The 18,139-nt window shown below is 52.2% G+C and overlaps 1 protein-coding gene across 2 annotated transcripts in view; it reads right to left on the bottom strand.

Annotated features, from left to right (window-relative positions):
• Positions 1 to 18,139, bottom strand: part of CFAP65 (cilia and flagella associated protein 65) — an 87,341-nt gene that overhangs the window by 50,295 nt on the left and 18,907 nt on the right. For both annotated transcript variants that reach the window (XM_073647378.1, XM_073647377.1), the window contains exon 4: positions 665 to 767. In XM_073647378.1, the coding sequence (XP_073503479.1) occupies positions 665 to 767 (103 nt within the window). The remainder of the gene's footprint in view (positions 1 to 664; positions 768 to 18,139) is intronic.

Raw genomic sequence — 18,139 nt, 5'->3', positions numbered from 1 at the left:
AGGAGGATCCGCAGGGTAAGGAGGATCCGCAGGGTAAGGAGGATACGCAGGGTAAGGAGGATACGCTGGGTAAGGAAGATAAGCAGGGTAAGGAGGATACGCTGGGTAAGGAGGATACGCAGGGTAAGGAGGATCCGCAGGGTAAGGAGGATAAGCAGGGTAAGGAGGATACGCAGGGTAAGGAGGATCCGCAGGGTAAGGAGGATCCGCAGGGTAAGGAGGATACGCAGGGTAAGGAGGATACGCAGGGTAAGGAGGATACGCAGGGTAAGGAGGATACGCAGGGTAAGGAGGATACGCAGGGTAAGGAGGATGCGCAGGGTAAGGAGGATACACAGGGTAAGGAAGATAAGCAGGGTAAGGAGGATACGCAGGGTAAGGAGGATACGCAGGGTAAGGAGAAAACGCAGGGTAAAGATATACGCAAATGTTCACCTTCTAGAAGTAAACATGAATCTTGTGGACAGCAAGCTGAAATCCTAAGGTCAAATGGGGAGCGTCAGAAAGTTGCAGAAGTTTATACTCTACAATCACATGGCATTTCTGTGACCACTAGATGGCGGTATAAGACAAGCATCTGAAACATTTCCTTGTAATTCTAGCAACACGAGAGCTACCAAAATAAGCCCCCGACCAGGCATCTATAGAGGAGAGCGAGTAATACCTTCTCCAGGGCGCAGAATGTGATCGGCAAAGTAAAGGACGTTCCTGCACTCAGTGTGACCGTCTGCGGGAACAGAGTCTTGAAGAAGGCGGTGACGGGAGGACTGCAAGACGGACAGAACTATATTAGTCTCTGTATATCTGAGCGTATACAGTAGTTATCTATTGATGTGATACAACCCTCTGACGGAGGAACAAGCCTCGATACATGGGCAGCCCCAAACTACCACCCCGGGTGCAGCTTGTATGTACTTATACCCCCTGAGCGATGCAGCCGTCAGTTTAGTTACACCCTAATTGTTGTCATTACATTACTTTGCCATCCCAAGTTTCAAAGTGACATAGTTCAGGGGTCCCAGCTTTCCTCGGATCTGTTCCTGTGGGGACCCAAATGCAAGATGATTATTCTTTATGAATGGGCTTTCAGATTCAGTAAAACCTGTTTGAGACAATTACCACAAACTGCATTGGAAAGTGGTCATGAGGGGTGGAGAAAGTCTGGATAAGACAATGGTGGGAGTGAGAATCTGTCACAGGATATCTGGCCTGGATAATGTGGTGGTCTTCTTGTAGAGGTGGTCTTTTGGAGAGGCCTCACTGTAGTTGTGGTAACAGGCAGATGACGTTTCTGTATGGGGCGGGGGGTCAGCGCTCAGAGCTAAAGAAAGGAGCATCAGATTCTTATCAAGAATGTAAATGCTGCAGACCCCCGGAGAGATGAGAAATGTCTGATTAATGGGGTCTGACTTCTGGGACTTTCACAATCACGAGGACAAAGATCACATATTCACTATGAAAACAGAGCAGTAGGGAGCATGCGCGACCATCGCTCCATTCACTGTATATAGGGGTGGTGGACGCACACGCTCACCATCGCTCCATTCACTGTATATAGGGGTGGTGGTCGCACACGCTCACTATCTCTCCATTCACTGTATAAAGGAGTGGTGGTCGCACGCGCTCACTATCGCTCCAATCACTGTATATAGGAGTGGTGGTCGCACACGCTCACTATCTCTCCATTCACTGTATATAGGAGTGGTGGTCGCACGCGCTCACTATCGCTCCAATCACTGTATATAGGAGTGGTGGTCGCACACGCTCACTATCGCTCCATTCACTGTATATAGGGATGGTGGTCGCACACGCTCAGTACCGCTCTATTCACTGTATATAGGGGTGGTGGTCGCACACGCTCACCATCGCTCCATTCACTGTATATAGGGGTGGTGGTCGCACACGCTCACCATTGCTCCATTCACTGTATATAGGGGTGGTGGTCGCACACGCTCACTATCGCTCCATTCACTGTATATAGGGGTGGTGGTCGCACACGCTCACTATCGCTCCATTCACTGTATATAGGAGTGGTGGTCCCACACGCTCACTATCGCTCCATTCACTGTATATAGGAGTGGTGGTCCCACACGCTCACTATCGCTCCATTCACTGTATATAGGGGTGGTGGTCGCACACGCTCACTATCGCTCCAATCACTGCATATAGGGATGGTGGTCGCACACGCTCAGTACCGCTCTATTCACTGTATATAGGGGTGGTGGTCGCACACGCTCACCATCGCTCCATTCACTGTATATAGGGGTGGTGGTCGCACACGCTCACCATCGCTCCATTCACTGTATATAGGGGTGGTGGTCGCACACGCTCACTATCGCTCCATTCACTGTATAAAGGGGTGGTGGTCACACACGCTCACCATCGCTCCATTCACTGTATATAGGAGTGGTGGTCGCACACGCTCACTATCGCTTCATTCACTGTATATAGGGGTGGTGGTCGCACACGTTCACTATCGCTCCATTCACTGTATATAGGGGTGGTGGTCCCACACGCTCACTATCGCTCCAATCACTGCATATAGGGATGGTGGTCGCACACGCTCAGTACCGCTCTATTCACTGTATATAGGGGTGGTGGTCGCACACGCTCACCATCGCTCCATTCACTGTATATAGGGGTGGTGGTCGCACACGCTCACCATCGCTCCATTCACTGTATATAGGGGTGGTGGTCGCACACGCTCACTATCGCTCCATTCACTGTATATAGGGGTGGTGGTCGCACACGCTCACTATCGCTCCATTCACTGTATATAGGAGTGGTGGTCCCACACGCTCACTATCGCTCCAATCACTGCATATAGGGATGGTGGTCGCACACGCTCAGTACCGCTCTATTCACTGTATATAGGGGTGGTGGTCGCACACGCTCACCATCGCTCCATTCACTGTATATAGGGGTGGTGGTCGCACACGCTCACCATCGCTCCATTCACTGTATATAGGGGTGGTGGTCGCACACGCTCACTATCGCTCCATTCACTGTATAAAGGGGTGGTGGTCACACACGCTCACCATCGCTCCATTCACTGTATATAGGAGTGGTGGTCGCACACGCTCACTATCGCTTCATTCACTGTATATAGGGGTGGTGGTCACACACGCTCACCATTGCTCCATTCACTGTATATAGGAGTGGTGGTCGCACACGCTCACCATCGCTCCATTCACTGTATATAGGAGTGGTGGTCGCACACGCTCACTATCTCTCCATTCACTGTATATAGGAGTGGTGGTCGCACACGCTCACTATCGCTTCATTCACTGTATATAGGGGTGGTGGTCACACACGCTCACCATTGCTCCATTCACTGTATATAGGAGTGGTGGTCGCACACGCTCACCATTGCTCCATTCACTGTATATAGGAGTGGTGGTCGCACACGCTCACTATCTCTCCATTCACTGTATATAGGGGTGGTGGACACACACGCTCACTATCTCTCCATTCACTGTATATAGGGGTGGTGGACACACACGCTCACTATCGCTCCATTCACTGTATATAGGAGTGGTGGTCGCACACGCTCACAACCGCTCCGTTCACAGTACATAGGGGTGGTGGTCGCACACGCTCACTATCACTCCATTCACTGTATATAGGAGTGGTGGTCGCACACGCTCACTATCGCTCCATTCACTGTATATAGGGGTGGTGGTCGCACACGCTCACTATCGCTCCATTCACTGTATATAGGGGTGGTGGTCGCACACGCTCACTATCGCTCCGTTCACAGTATATAGGGGTGGTGGTCGCACACGCTCACCATCGCTCCATTCACTGTATATAGGGGTGGTGGTCGCACACGCTCACCATCGCTCCATTCACTGTATATAGGGGTGGTGGTCGCACACGCTCACTATCGCTCCATTCACTGTATATAGGGGTGGTGGTCGCACACGCTCACCATCGCTCCATTCACTGTATATAGGGGTGGTGGTCGCACACGCTCACCATCGCTCCATTCACTGTATATAGGGGTGGTGGTCGCACACGCTCACTATCGCTCCATTCACTGTATATAGGGGTGGTGGTCGCACACGCTCACTATCGCTCCATTCACTGTATATAGGAGTGGTGGTCCCACACGCTCACTATCGCTCCAATCACTGCATATAGGGATGGTGGTCGCACACGCTCAGTACCGCTCTATTCACTGTATATAGGGGTGGTGGTCGCACACGCTCACCATCGCTCCATTCACTGTATATAGGGGTGGTGGTCGCACACGCTCACCATCGCTCCATTCACTGTATATAGGGGTGGTGGTCGCACACGCTCACTATCGCTCCATTCACTGTATAAAGGGGTGGTGGTCACACACGCTCACCATCGCTCCATTCACTGTATATAGGAGTGGTGGTCGCACACGCTCACTATCGCTTCATTCACTGTATATAGGGGTGGTGGTCACACACGCTCACCATTGCTCCATTCACTGTATATAGGAGTGGTGGTCGCACACGCTCACCATCGCTCCATTCACTGTATATAGGAGTGGTGGTCGCACACGCTCACTATCTCTCCATTCACTGTATATAGGAGTGGTGGTCGCACACGCTCACTATCGCTTCATTCACTGTATATAGGGGTGGTGGTCACACACGCTCACCATTGCTCCATTCACTGTATATAGGAGTGGTGGTCGCACACGCTCACCATTGCTCCATTCACTGTATATAGGAGTGGTGGTCGCACACGCTCACTATCTCTCCATTCACTGTATATAGGAGTGGTGGTCGCACACGCTCACTATCGCTCCATTCACTGTATATAGGGGTGGTGGACACACACGCTCACTATCGCTCCATTCACTGTATATAGGAGTGGTGGTCGCACACGCTCACAACCGCTCCGTTCACAGTACATAGGGGTGGTGGTCGCACACGCTCACTATCACTCCATTCACTGTATATAGGAGTGGTGGTCGCACACGCTCACTATCGCTCCATTCACTGTATATAGGGGTGGTGGTCGCACACGCTCACTATCGCTCCATTCACTGTATATAGGGGTGGTAGTCGCACACGCTCACTATCGCTCCGTTCACAGTATATAGGGGTGGTGGTCGCACACGCTCACCATCGCTCCATTCACTGTATATAGGGGTGGTGGTCGCACACGCTCACCATCGCTCCATTCACTGTATATAGGGGTGGTGGTCGCACACGCTCACTATCGCTCCATTCACTGTATATAGGGGTGGTGGACGCACACGCTCACCATCGCTCCATTCACTGTATATAGGGGTGGTGGTCGCACACGCTATCGCTCCATTCACTGTATATAGGGGTGGTGGTCGCACACGCTCACTATCGCTCCATTCACTGTATATAGGGGTGGTGGTCGCACACGCTCACTATCGCTCCATTCACTGTATATAGGGGTGGTGGTCGCACACGCTCACTATCGCTCCATTCACTGTATATAGGGGTGGTGGACGCACACGCTCACAACCGCTCCGTTCACTGTATATAGGGGTGGTGGTCGCACACGCTCACTATCACTCCATTCACTGTATATAGGGGTGGTGGTCGCACACGCTCACTATCGCTCCATTCACTGTATATAGGGGTGGTGGACGCACACGCTCACAACCGCTCCGTTCACTGTATATAGGGGTGGTGGTCGCACACGCTCACTATCACTCCATTCACTGTATATAGGGGTGGTGGTCGCACACGCTCACTACCGCTCCATTCACTGTATATAGGGGTGGTGGTCGCACACGCTCACTATCACTCCATTCACTGTATATAGGGGTGGTGGACGCACACGGTCACTATCACTCCATTCACTGTATACAGGGGTGGTGGTCGCACACGCTCACTATCACTCCATTCACTGTATATAGGGGTGGTGGTCGCACACGCTCACTACCGCTCCATTCACTGCATATAGGGGTGGTGGTCGCACACGCTCACTATCGCTCCATTCACTGTATATAGGAGGTGGTCGCACACGCTCACTACCGCTCCATTCACTGTATATAGGGGTGGTGGTCGCACACGCTCACTATCGCTCCATTCACTGCATATAGGGGTGGTGGTCGCACACGCTCACTACCGCTCCATTCACTGTATATAGGGGTGGTGGTCGCACACGCTCACTATCGCTCCAGTCACTGCATCTAGGGGTGGTGGTCGCACACGCTCACTATCGCTCCATTCACTGCATAAAGGGGTGGTGGTCGCACACGCTCACTATCACTCCGTTCACTGTATATAGGAGTGATGGTCGAACACGCTCACTACCGCTCCATTCACTGCATATAGGGGTGGTGGTCGAACACGTTCACTATCGCTCCATTCACTGTATATAGGAGTGGTGGTCGCACACGCTCACTATCGCTCCATTCACTGTATATGGGAGTAGTGGTCGCACACGCTCACCATCGCTCCATTCACTGTATATAGGAGTGGTGGACGCACACGCTCACTATCGCTCTGTTCACTGTATATAGGAGTGGTGGTCGCACACGCTCACTACCGCTCCATTCACTGCATATTGGGGTGGTGGTCGCACACGCTCACTATCACTCCATTCACTGCATATAGGGATGGTGGTCCCACACGCTCACTACCGCTCCATTCACTGTATATAGGGATGGTGGTCGCACACGCTCACTATCGCTCCATTCACTGTATATAGGGGTGGTGGTCGCACACGCTCACTATCGCTCCATTCACTGCATATAGGGGTGGTGGTCGCACACGCTCACTATCGCTCCATTCACTGTATATAGGAGTGGTGGTCGCACACGCTCACTATCGCTCCGTTCACTGTATATAGGAGTGGTGGTCGCACACGCTCACTACCGCTCCATTCACTGTATATAGGGGTGGTGGTCGCACACGCTCACTATCGCTCCATTCACTGTATATAGGGGTGGTGGTCGCACACGCTCACTACCGCTCCATTCACTGTATGTAGGGGTGGTGGTCGCACACGCTCACTATCGCTTCATTCACTGTATATAGGGGTGGTGGTCGCACACGCTCACTATCGCTCCATTCACTCTCTATAGGAGTGGTGGTCGCACACGCTCACTATCGCTCCATTCACTGTATATAGGGGTGGTGGTCGCACACGCTCACTATCACTCCATTCACTGTATATAGGGGTGGTGGTCGCACACGCTCACAACCGCTCCATTCACTGTATATAGGGGTGGTGGTCGCACACGCTCACTACCGCTCCATTCACTGTATATAGGGGTGGTGGTCGCACACGCTCACTATCGCTCCATTCACTGTATATAGGGGTGGTGGTCGCACACGCTCACTATCGCTCCATTCACTGTATATAGGGGTGGTGGACGCACACGCTCACTATCCCTCCATTCACTGTATATAGGGGTGGTGGTCGCACACGCTCACTATCGCTCCATTCACTGTATATAGGGGTGGTGGACGCACACGCTCACTATCGCTCCATTCACTGTATATAGGGGTGGTGGACGCACACGCTCACTATCTCTCCATTCACTGTATATAGGGGTGGTGGTCGCACACGCTCACTATCACTCCATTCACTGTATATAGGAGTGGTGGTCGCACACGCTCAATATCGCTCCATTCACTGTATATAGGGGTGGTGGTCGCACACGCTCACTATCGCTCCATTCACTGTATATAGGGGTGGTGGTCGCACACGCTCACCATCGCTCCATTCACTGTATATAGGGGTGGTGGACGCACACGCTCACTATCTCTCCATTCACTGTATATAGGGGTGGTGGTCGCACACGCTCACTATCACTCCATTCACTGTATATAGGGGTGGTGAAAGCACATGCTCACTATCGCTTCATTCACTATATAGGGGTGGTGGTCGCACATGCTCACTATCGCTCCATTCACTGTATATAGGAGTGGTGGTTGCACACACTCACTATCGCTCCATTCACTGTATATAGGAGGTGGTCGCACACGCTCACTATCGCTCCATTCACTGTATACAGGGGTGGTGGTCGCACACCCTCACCATCGCTCCATTCACTGTATATAGGGGTGGTGGTCGCACACGCTCACTATCGCTCCATTCACTGTATATAGGAGTGGTGGTCGCACACGCTCACTATCGCTCCATTCACTGTATATAGGGGTGGTGGACGCACACGCTCACTATCTCTCCATTCACTGTATATAGGGGTGGTGGTCGCACACGCTCACTATCACTCCATTCACTATATATAGGAGTGGTGGTCGCACACGCTCACTATCGCTCCATTCACTGTATATAGGAGGTGGTCGCACACGCTCACTACCGCTCCATTCACTGTATATAGGGGTGGTGGTCGCACACGCTCACTATCGCTCCATTCACTGTATATAGGAGTGGTGGTCGCACACGCTCACTATCGCTCCATTCACTGTATACAGGGGTGGTGGTCGCACACCCTCACTATCGCTCCATTCACTGTATATAGGGGTGGTGGTCGCACACACTCACTATCGCTCCATTCACTGTATATAGGGGTGATGGTCGCACACACTCACTATCGCTCCATTCACTGTATATAGGAGTGGTGGACGCACACGCTCACTATCGCTGCATTCACTGTATATAGGAGTGGTGGTCGCACACGCTCACTATCGCTCCATTCCCTGTATATAGGAGTGGTGGTCGCACATGCTCACTATCGCTCCATTCACTGTATATAGGGGTGGTGGTCGCACACCCTCACTATCGCTCCATTCACTGCATATAGGAGTGGTGTTCGCACACGCTCACTATCGCTCCATTCACTGTATATAGGGGTGGTGGTCACACACACTCACTATCGCTCCATTCACTGTATATAGGGGTGGTGGTCGCACACCCTCACTATCGCTCCATTCACTGCATATAGGAGTGGTGGTCGCACACGCTCACTATCGCTCCATTCACTGTATATAGGAGTGGTGGTCGCACACGCTCACTATCTCTCCATTCACTGTATGTAGGGGTGGTGGTCGCACACGCTCACTATCGCTCCATTCACTGTATATAGGGGTGGTGGTCGCACACGCTCACTATCGCTCCATTCACTGTATGTAGGGGTGGTGGTCGCACACGCTCACTATCGCTCCATTCACTGTATATAGGGGTGGTGGTCGCACACCCTCACTATCGCTCCATTCACTGCATATAGGAGTGGTGGTCGCACACGCTCACTATCGCTCCATTCACTGCATATAGGAGTGGTGGTCGCACACGCTCACTATCTCTCCATTCACTGTATGTAGGGGTGGTGGTCGCACACGCTCACTATCGCTCCATTCACTGTATATAGGGGTGGTGGTCGCACACCCTCACTATCGCTCCATTCACTGCATATAGGAGTGGTGGTCGCACACGCTCACTATCGCTCCATTCACTGCATATAGGAGTGGTGGTCGCACACGCTCACTATCTCTCCATTCACTGTATATAGGAGTGATGGTCGCACACGCTCACTATCGCTCCATTCACTGCATATACGAGTGGTGGTCGCACACGCTCACTATCGCTCCATTCACTGTATATAGGAGTGGTGGACGCACACGCTCACCATCGCTCCATTCACTGTATATAGGAGTGATGGTCGCACACGCTCACTATCGCTCCATTCACTGTATATAGGAGTGGTGGTCGCACACGCTCACTATCGCTCCATTCACTGTATATAGGGGTGGTGGTCGCACGCGCTCACTATCGCTCCATTCACTGTATATAGGAGTGGTGGTCGGACACGCTCACTATCGCTCCATTCACTGTCTATAGGGGTGGTGGTCACACACACTATCGCTCCATTCACTGTATATAGGGGTGGTGGTCGCACATGCTCACTATCGCTCAATTCACTCTCTATAGGAGTGGTGGTCGCACACGCTCACTATCGCTCCATTCACTCTCTATAGGAGTGGTGGTCGCACACGCTCACTATCACTCCATTCACTGTATATAGGGGTAGTGGTCGCACACACTCACTATCGCTCCATTCAATGTATATAGGGGTGGTGGTCGCACACGCTCAGTACCACTCCATTCACTCTCTATAGGAGTGGTCGCACACGCTCACTATCGCTCTATTCACTGTATATAGGGGTGGTGGTCGCACACGCTCAATATCACTCCATTCACTGTATATAGGGGTGGTGGTCGCACACACTCACTATCGCTCCATTCACTGTATACAGGGGTGGTGGTCGCACACCCTCACTATCGCTCCATTCACTGTATATAGGGGTGGTGGTCGCACACGCTCACCCACCGCTCCATTCACTGTATATAGGGGTGGTGGTCGCACACGCTCACTATCGCTCCATTCACTGTATATAGGGGTGGTGGTCGCACACGCTCACTACCGCTCCATTCACTGTAAATAGGGGTGGTGGTCGCACACGCTCACTACCGCTCCATTCACTGTATATAGGGGTGGTGGTCGCACACGCTCACTATCGCTCCATTCACTGTATATAGGGGTGGTGGTCGCACACACTCACTATCGCTCCATTCACTGTATATAGGAGTGATGGTCACACACGCTCACTATCGCTCCATTCACTGTCTATAGGGGTGGTGGTCGCACACACTCACTATCGCTCCATTCACTGTATATAGGAGTGATGGTCGCACACGGTCACTATCACTCCATTCACTCTCTATAGGGGTGGTGGTCGCACACGCTCACAACCGCTCCATTCACTGTATATAGGGGTGGTGGTCGCACACGCTCACTACCGCTCCATTCACTGTATATAGGGGTGGTGGTCGCACACGCTCACAACCGCTCCATTCACTGTATATAGGGGTGGTGGTCGCACACGCTCACTACCGCTCCATTCACTGTATATAGGGGTGGTGGTCGTACACGCTCACTACCGCTCCATTCACTGTATGTAGGGGTGGTGGTCGCACACGCTCACAACCGCTCCATTCACTGTATGTAGGGGTGGTGGTCGCACACGCTCACTATCGCTCCATTCACTGTATATAGGAGTGGTGGTTGCACACGCTCACTATCGCTCCATTCACTGTATATAGGAGGTGGCCGCACACGCTCACTATCGCTCCATTCACTGTATACAGGGGTGGTGGTCGCACACCCTCACTACCGCTCCATTCACTGTATATAAGGGTGGTGGTCGCACACGCTCACTATCGCTCCTTTCACTGTATATAGGGGTGGTGGTCGCACACGCTCACTAACGCTCCATTCACTGTATATAGGGGTGGTGGACGCACACGCTCACTATCTCTCCATTCACTGTATATAGGGGTGGTGGTCGCACACGCTCACTATCACTCCATTCACTGTATATAGGAGTGGTGGTCGCACACGCTCACTATCGCTCCATTCACTGTATATAGGGGTGGTGGTCGCACACCCTCACTATCGCTCCATTCACTGCATATAGGAGTGGTGGTCGCACACGCTCACTATCGCTCCATTCACTGCATATAGGAGTGGTGGTCGCACACGCTCACTATCTCTCCATTCACTGTATGTAGGGGTGGTGGTCGCACACGCTCACTATCTCTCCATTCACTGTATGTAGGGGTGGTGGTCGCACACGCTCACTATCGCTCCATTCACTGTATATAGGAGTGGTGGTCGCACACGCTCACTATCGCTACATTCACTGTATATAGGAGGTGGTCGCACACGCTCAGTACCGCTCCATTCACTGTATATAAGGGTGGTGGTCGCACACGCTCACTACTGCTCCATTCACTGTATATAGGGGTGGTGGTCGCACACGCTCACTATCGCTCCATTCACTGTATATAGGGGTGGTGGTCGCACACGCTCACCATCGCTCCATTCACTGTATATAGGGGTGGTGGACGCACACGCTCACTATCTCTCCATTCACTGTATATAGGGGTGGTGGTCGCACACGCTCACTATCACTCCATTCACTGTATATAGGGGTGGTGGAAGCACATGCTCACTATCGCTCCATTCACTGTATATAGGGGTGGTGGTCGCACACGCTCACTATCGCTCCATACACTGTATATAGGGGTGGTGGTCGCACACGCTCACTATCGCTCCATTCACTGTATATAGGAGTGGTGGTCGCACACGCTCACTATCGCTCCATTCACTGTATATAGGGGTGGTGGTCGCACACGCTCACCATCGCTCCATTCACTGTATATAGGGGTGGTGGACGCACACGCTCACTATCTCTCCATTCACTGTATATAGGGGTGGTGGTCGCACACGCTCACTATCACTCCATTCACTGTATATAGGGGTGGTGGAAGCACATGCTCACTATCGCTCCATTCACTGTATATAGGGGTGGTGGTCGCACACGCTCACTATCGCGCCATTCACTGTATATAGGAGTGGTGGTTGCACACGCTCACTATCGCTCCATTCACTGTATATAGGAGGTGGTCGCACACGCTTACTATCGCTCCATTCACTGTATACAGGGGTGGTGGTCGCACACCCTCACTATCGCTCCATTCACTGTATATAGGGGTGATGGTCGCACACGCTCACTACCGCTCCATTCACTGCATATAGGGGTGGTGGTCGCATACGCTCACTATCGCTCCATTCACTGTATATAGGAGTGGTGGTCGCACACGCTCACTATCGCTCCATTCACTGCATATAGAGGTGGTGGTCGCACACGCTCACTATCGCTCCATTCACTGTATATAGGAGTGGTGGTCGCACACGCTCACTACCGCTCCATTCACTGTATGTAGGGGTGGTGGTCGCACACGCTCACTACCGCTCCATTCACTGTATGTAGGGGTGGTGGTCGCACACGCTCACAACCGCTCCATTCACTGTATGTAGGGGTGGTGGTCGCACACGCTCACTACCGCTCCATTCACTGTATATAGGGGTGGTGGTCGCACACGCTCAATACCGCTCCATTCACTGTATATAGGGGTGGTGGTCGCACACGCTCACTACCGCTCCATTCACTGTATATAGGGGTGGTGGACGCACACGCTCACTACAGCTCCATTCACTGTATATAGGGGTGGTGGTCGCACACGCTCAATACCGCTCCATTCACTGTATATAGGGGTGGTGGTCTCACACGCTCACTATCGCTCCATTCACTGTATATAGGGGTGGTGGTCGCACACGCTCACTACCGCTCCATTCACTGTATATAGGGGTGGTGGTCGCACACGCTCACTACTGCTCCATTCACTGTATATAGGGGTGGTGGTCGCACACGCTCACTACTGCTCCATTCACTGTATATAGGGGTGGTGGTCGCACACGCTCACTACTGCTCAGTTCACTGTATATAGGGGTGGTGGACGCACACGCTCACTACCGCTCCATTCACTGTATATAGGGGTGGTGGTCACACACGCTCACTACTGCTCCATTCACTGTATATAGGGGTGGTGGTCGCACATGCTCACTATCGCTCCATTTACTGTATATTGGGGTGGTGGTCGCACACGCTCACTATCGCTCCATTCACTGTCTATAGGGGTGGTGGTCGCACATGCTCACTACCGCTCCATTCACTGTATATAGGAGTGGTGGTCGCACACGCTCAGTATCGCTCCATTCACTGCATATAGGGGTGGTGGTCGCACACGCTCACTATCGCTCCATTCACTGTATATAGGAGTGGTGGTCGCACACGCTCACTACCGCTCCATTCACTGTATGTAGGGGTGGTGGTCGCACACGCTCGCTACCGCTCCATTCACTGTATGTAGGGGTGGTGGTCGCACACGCTCACAACCGCTCCATTCACTGTATGTAGGGGTGGTGGTCGCACACGCTCACTACCGCTCCATTCACTGTATATAGGGGTGGTGGTCGCACACGCTCACTATCACTCCATTCACTGTAAATAGGGGTGGTGGAAGCACATGCTCACTATCGCTCCATTCACTGTATATAGGGGTGGTGGTCGCACACGCTCACTATCGCTCCATTCACTGTATATAGGGGTGGTGGTCGCACACGCTCACTATCGCTCCATTCACTGTATATAGGAGTGGTGGTCGCACACGCTCACTATCGCTCCATTCACTGTATATAGGGGTGGTGGTCGCACACGCTCACCATCGCTCCATTCACTGTATATAGGGGTGGTGGACGCACACGCTCACTATCTCTCCATTCACTGTATATAGGGGTGGTGGTCGCACACGCTCACTATCACTCCATTCACTGTATATAGGGGTGGTGGAAGCACATGCTCACTATCGCTCCATTCACTGTATATAGGGGTGGTGGTCGCACACGCTCACTATCGCTCCATTCACTGTATATAGGAGTGGTGGTTGCACACGCTCACTATCGCTCCATTCACTGTATATAGGAGTGGTGTTCGCACACGCTCACTATCGCTCCATTCACTGTATACAGGGGTGGTGGTCGCACACCCTCACTATCGCTCCATTCACTGTATATAGGGGTGATGGTCGCACACGCTCACTACCGCTCCATTCACTGCATATAGGGGTGGTGGTCGCATACGCTCACTATCGCTCCATTCACTGTATATAGGAGTGGTGGTCGCACACGCTCACTATCGCTCCATTCACTGCATATAGAGGTGGTGGTCGCACACGCTCACTATCGCTCCATTCACTGTATATAGGAGTGGTGGTCGCACACGCTCACTACCGCTCCATTCACTGTATGTAGGGGTGGTGGTCGCACACGCTCACTACCGCTCCATTCACTGTATGTAGGGGTGGTGGTCGCACACGCTCACAACCGCTCCATTCACTGTATGTAGGGGTGGTGGTCGCACACGCTCACTACCGCTCCATTCACTGTATATAGGGGTGGTGGTCGCACACGCTCAATACCGCTCCATTCACTGTATATAGGGGTGGTGGTCGCACACGCTCATTACCGCTCCATTCACTGTATATAGGGGTGGTGGTCGCACATGCTCACAACCGCTCCATTCACTGTATGTAGGGGTGGTGGTCGCACACGCTCACAACCGCTCCATTCACTGTATATAGGGGTGGTGGTCGCACACGCTCACTACCGCTCCATTCACTGTATATAGGGGTGGTGGTCGCACACGCTCAATACCGCTCCATTCACTGTATATAGGGGTGGTGGTCTCACACGCTCACTATCGCTCCATTCACTGTATATAGGGGTGGTGGTCGCACACGCTCACTACCGCTCCATTAACTGTATATAGGGGTGGTGGTCGCACACGCTCACTACTGCTCCATTCACTGTATATAGGGGTGGTGGTCGCACACGCTCACTACTGCTCCATTCACTGTATATAGGGGTGGTGGTCGCACACGCTCACTACTGCTCAGTTCACTGTATATAGGGGTGGTGGACGCACACGCTCACTATCGCTCCATTTACTGTATATAGGGGTGGTGGTCGCACACGCTCACTATCGCTCCATTCACTGTCTATAGGGGTGGTAGTCGCACATGCTCACTACCGCTTCATTCACTGTATATAGGAGTGGTGGTCGCACACGCTCAGTATCGCTCCATTCACTGCATATAGGGGTGGTGGTCGCACACGCTCACTATCGCTCCATTCACTGTATATAGGAGTGGTGGTCGCACACGCTCACTACCGCTCCATTCACTGTATGTAGGGGTGGTGGTCGCACACGCTCACTACCGCTCCATTCACTGTATGTAGGGGTGGTGGTCGCACACGCTCACTATCGCTCCATTCACTGTATATAGGAGTGGTGGTCGCACACGCTCACTACCGCTCCATTCACTGTATATAGGGGTGGTGGTCGCACACGCACAATACCGCTCCATTCACTGTATATAGGGGTGGTGGTCTCACACGCTCACTATCGCTCCATTCACTGTATATAGGGGTGGTGGTCGCACACGCTCATTACCGCTCCATTCACTGTATATAGGGGTGGTGGTCACACACGCTCACTACTTCTCCATTCACTGTATATAGGGGTGGTGGTCGCACACGCTCACTACTGCTCCATTCACTGTATATAGGGGTGGTGGTCGCACACGCTCACTACTGCTCAGTTCACTGTATATAGGGGTGGTGGACGCACACGCTCACTATCGCTCCATTCACTGTATATAGGGGTGGTGGTCGCACACGCTCACTATCGCTCCATTCACTGTCTATAGGGGTGGTGGTCGCACACGCTCACTATCTCTCCATTCACTGTATAAAGGAGTGGTGGTCGCACACGCTCACTACCGCTCCATTCACTGTATATAGGGGTGGTGGTCGCACACGCTCACTACCGCTCCATTCACTGTATATAGGAGTGGTGGTCGCACACGCTCAGTATCGCTCCATTCACTGTATATAGGGGTGGTGGTCGCACACGCTCACCATCGCTCCATTCACTGTATATAGGGGTGGTGGACGCACACGCTCACTATCTCTCCATTCACTGTATATAGGGGTGGTGGTCGCACACGCTCACTATCACTCCATTCACTGTATATGGGAGTGGTGGTCGCACACGCTCACTATCGCTCCATTCACTGTATACAGGGGTGGTGGTCGCACACTCTCACTACTGCTCCATTCACTGTATATAGGAGTGGTGGTCGCACACGCTCACTATCGCTCCATTCACTGTATATAGGGGTGGTGGTCGCACACGCTCACCATCGCTCCATTCACTGTATATAGGGGTGGTGGACGCACACGCTCACTATCTCTCCATTCACTGTATATAGGGGTGGTGGTCGCACACGCTCACTATCTCTCCATTCACTGTATACAGGGGTGGTGGTCGCACACTCTCACTACAGCTCCATTCACTGTATATAGGAGTGGTGGTCGCACACGCTCACTATCGCTCCATTCACTGTATATAGGAGTGATGGTCGCACACGCTCACTATCACTCCATTCACTGTATATAGGAGGTGGTCGCACACGCTCACTATCTCTCCATTCACTGTATATAGGAGTGATGGTCGCACACGCTCACTATCACTCCATTCACTGTATATAGTAGGTGGTCGCACACGCTCACTATCATTCCATTCACTGCATATAGGGGTGGTGGTCGCACACGCTCACTATCGCTCTATTCACTGTATATAGGGGTAGTGGTCGCACACGCTCACTATCGCTCCATTCACTGTATATAGGAGTGGTGGTCACACACGCTCACTACAGCTCCATTCACTGTACATACGGGTGGTGGTCACACACGCTCACTATCGCTCCATTCACTGTATATAGGAGTAGTGGTTGCACACGCTCACTATCGCTCCATTCACTGTATATAGGAGTGGTGGTTGCACACGCTCACTATCGCTCCATTCACTGTATATAGGAGTGGTGGTCGCACACGCTCACTATCGCTCCATTCACTATATATAGGAGTGATGGTCGCACACGCTCACTATCACTCCATTCATTGTATATAGGAGGTGGTCGCACACGCTCACTATCTCTCCATTCACTGTATATAGGAGTGATGGTCGCACACGCTCACTATCACTCCATTCATTGTATATAGGAGGTGGTCGCACACGCTCACTATCTCTCCATTCACTGTATATAGGGGTGGTGGTCGCACACGCTCACTATCTCTCCATTCACTGTATATAGGAGTGATGGTCGCACACGCTCACTATCACTCCGTTCACTGTATATAGGGGTGGTGGTCGCACACGCTCACTATCACTCCATTCATTGTATATAGGAGGTGGTCGCACACGCTCACTATCTCTCCATTCACTGTATATAGGGGTGGTGGTCGCACACGCTCACTATCTCTCCATTCACTGTATATAGGAGTGATGGTCGCACACGCTCACTATCACTCCGTTCACTGTATATAGGGGTGGTGGTCGCACACGCTCACTATCACTCCATTCACTGTATATAGGAGGTGGTCGCACACGCTCACTATCACTCCATTCACTGCATATAGGGGTGGTGGTCGCACACCCTCACTATCACTCCATTCACTGCATATAGGGGTGGTGGTCGCACACGCTCACTATCGCTCCATTCACTGTATATAGGGGTGGTGGTCGCACACGCTCATTATCGCTCCATTCACTGTATATAGGGGTGGTGGTCGCACACGCTCACTATCACTCCATTCATTGTATATAGGAGGTGGTCGCACACGCTCACTATCTCTCCATTCACTGTATATAGGGGTGGTGGTCGCACACGCTCACTATCT

This window comes from Phyllobates terribilis, unplaced genomic scaffold, assembly GCF_046119375.1.
Source record: "Phyllobates terribilis strain yellow unplaced genomic scaffold, ASM4611937v1 Scaffold_9__5_contigs__length_417890890, whole genome shotgun sequence".
NCBI lineage: Eukaryota > Metazoa > Chordata > Amphibia > Anura > Dendrobatidae > Phyllobates > Phyllobates terribilis.
The sequence above is the reverse complement of the archived record's forward strand: the minus strand, read 5'-3'. Positions and strand labels throughout refer to the sequence as shown.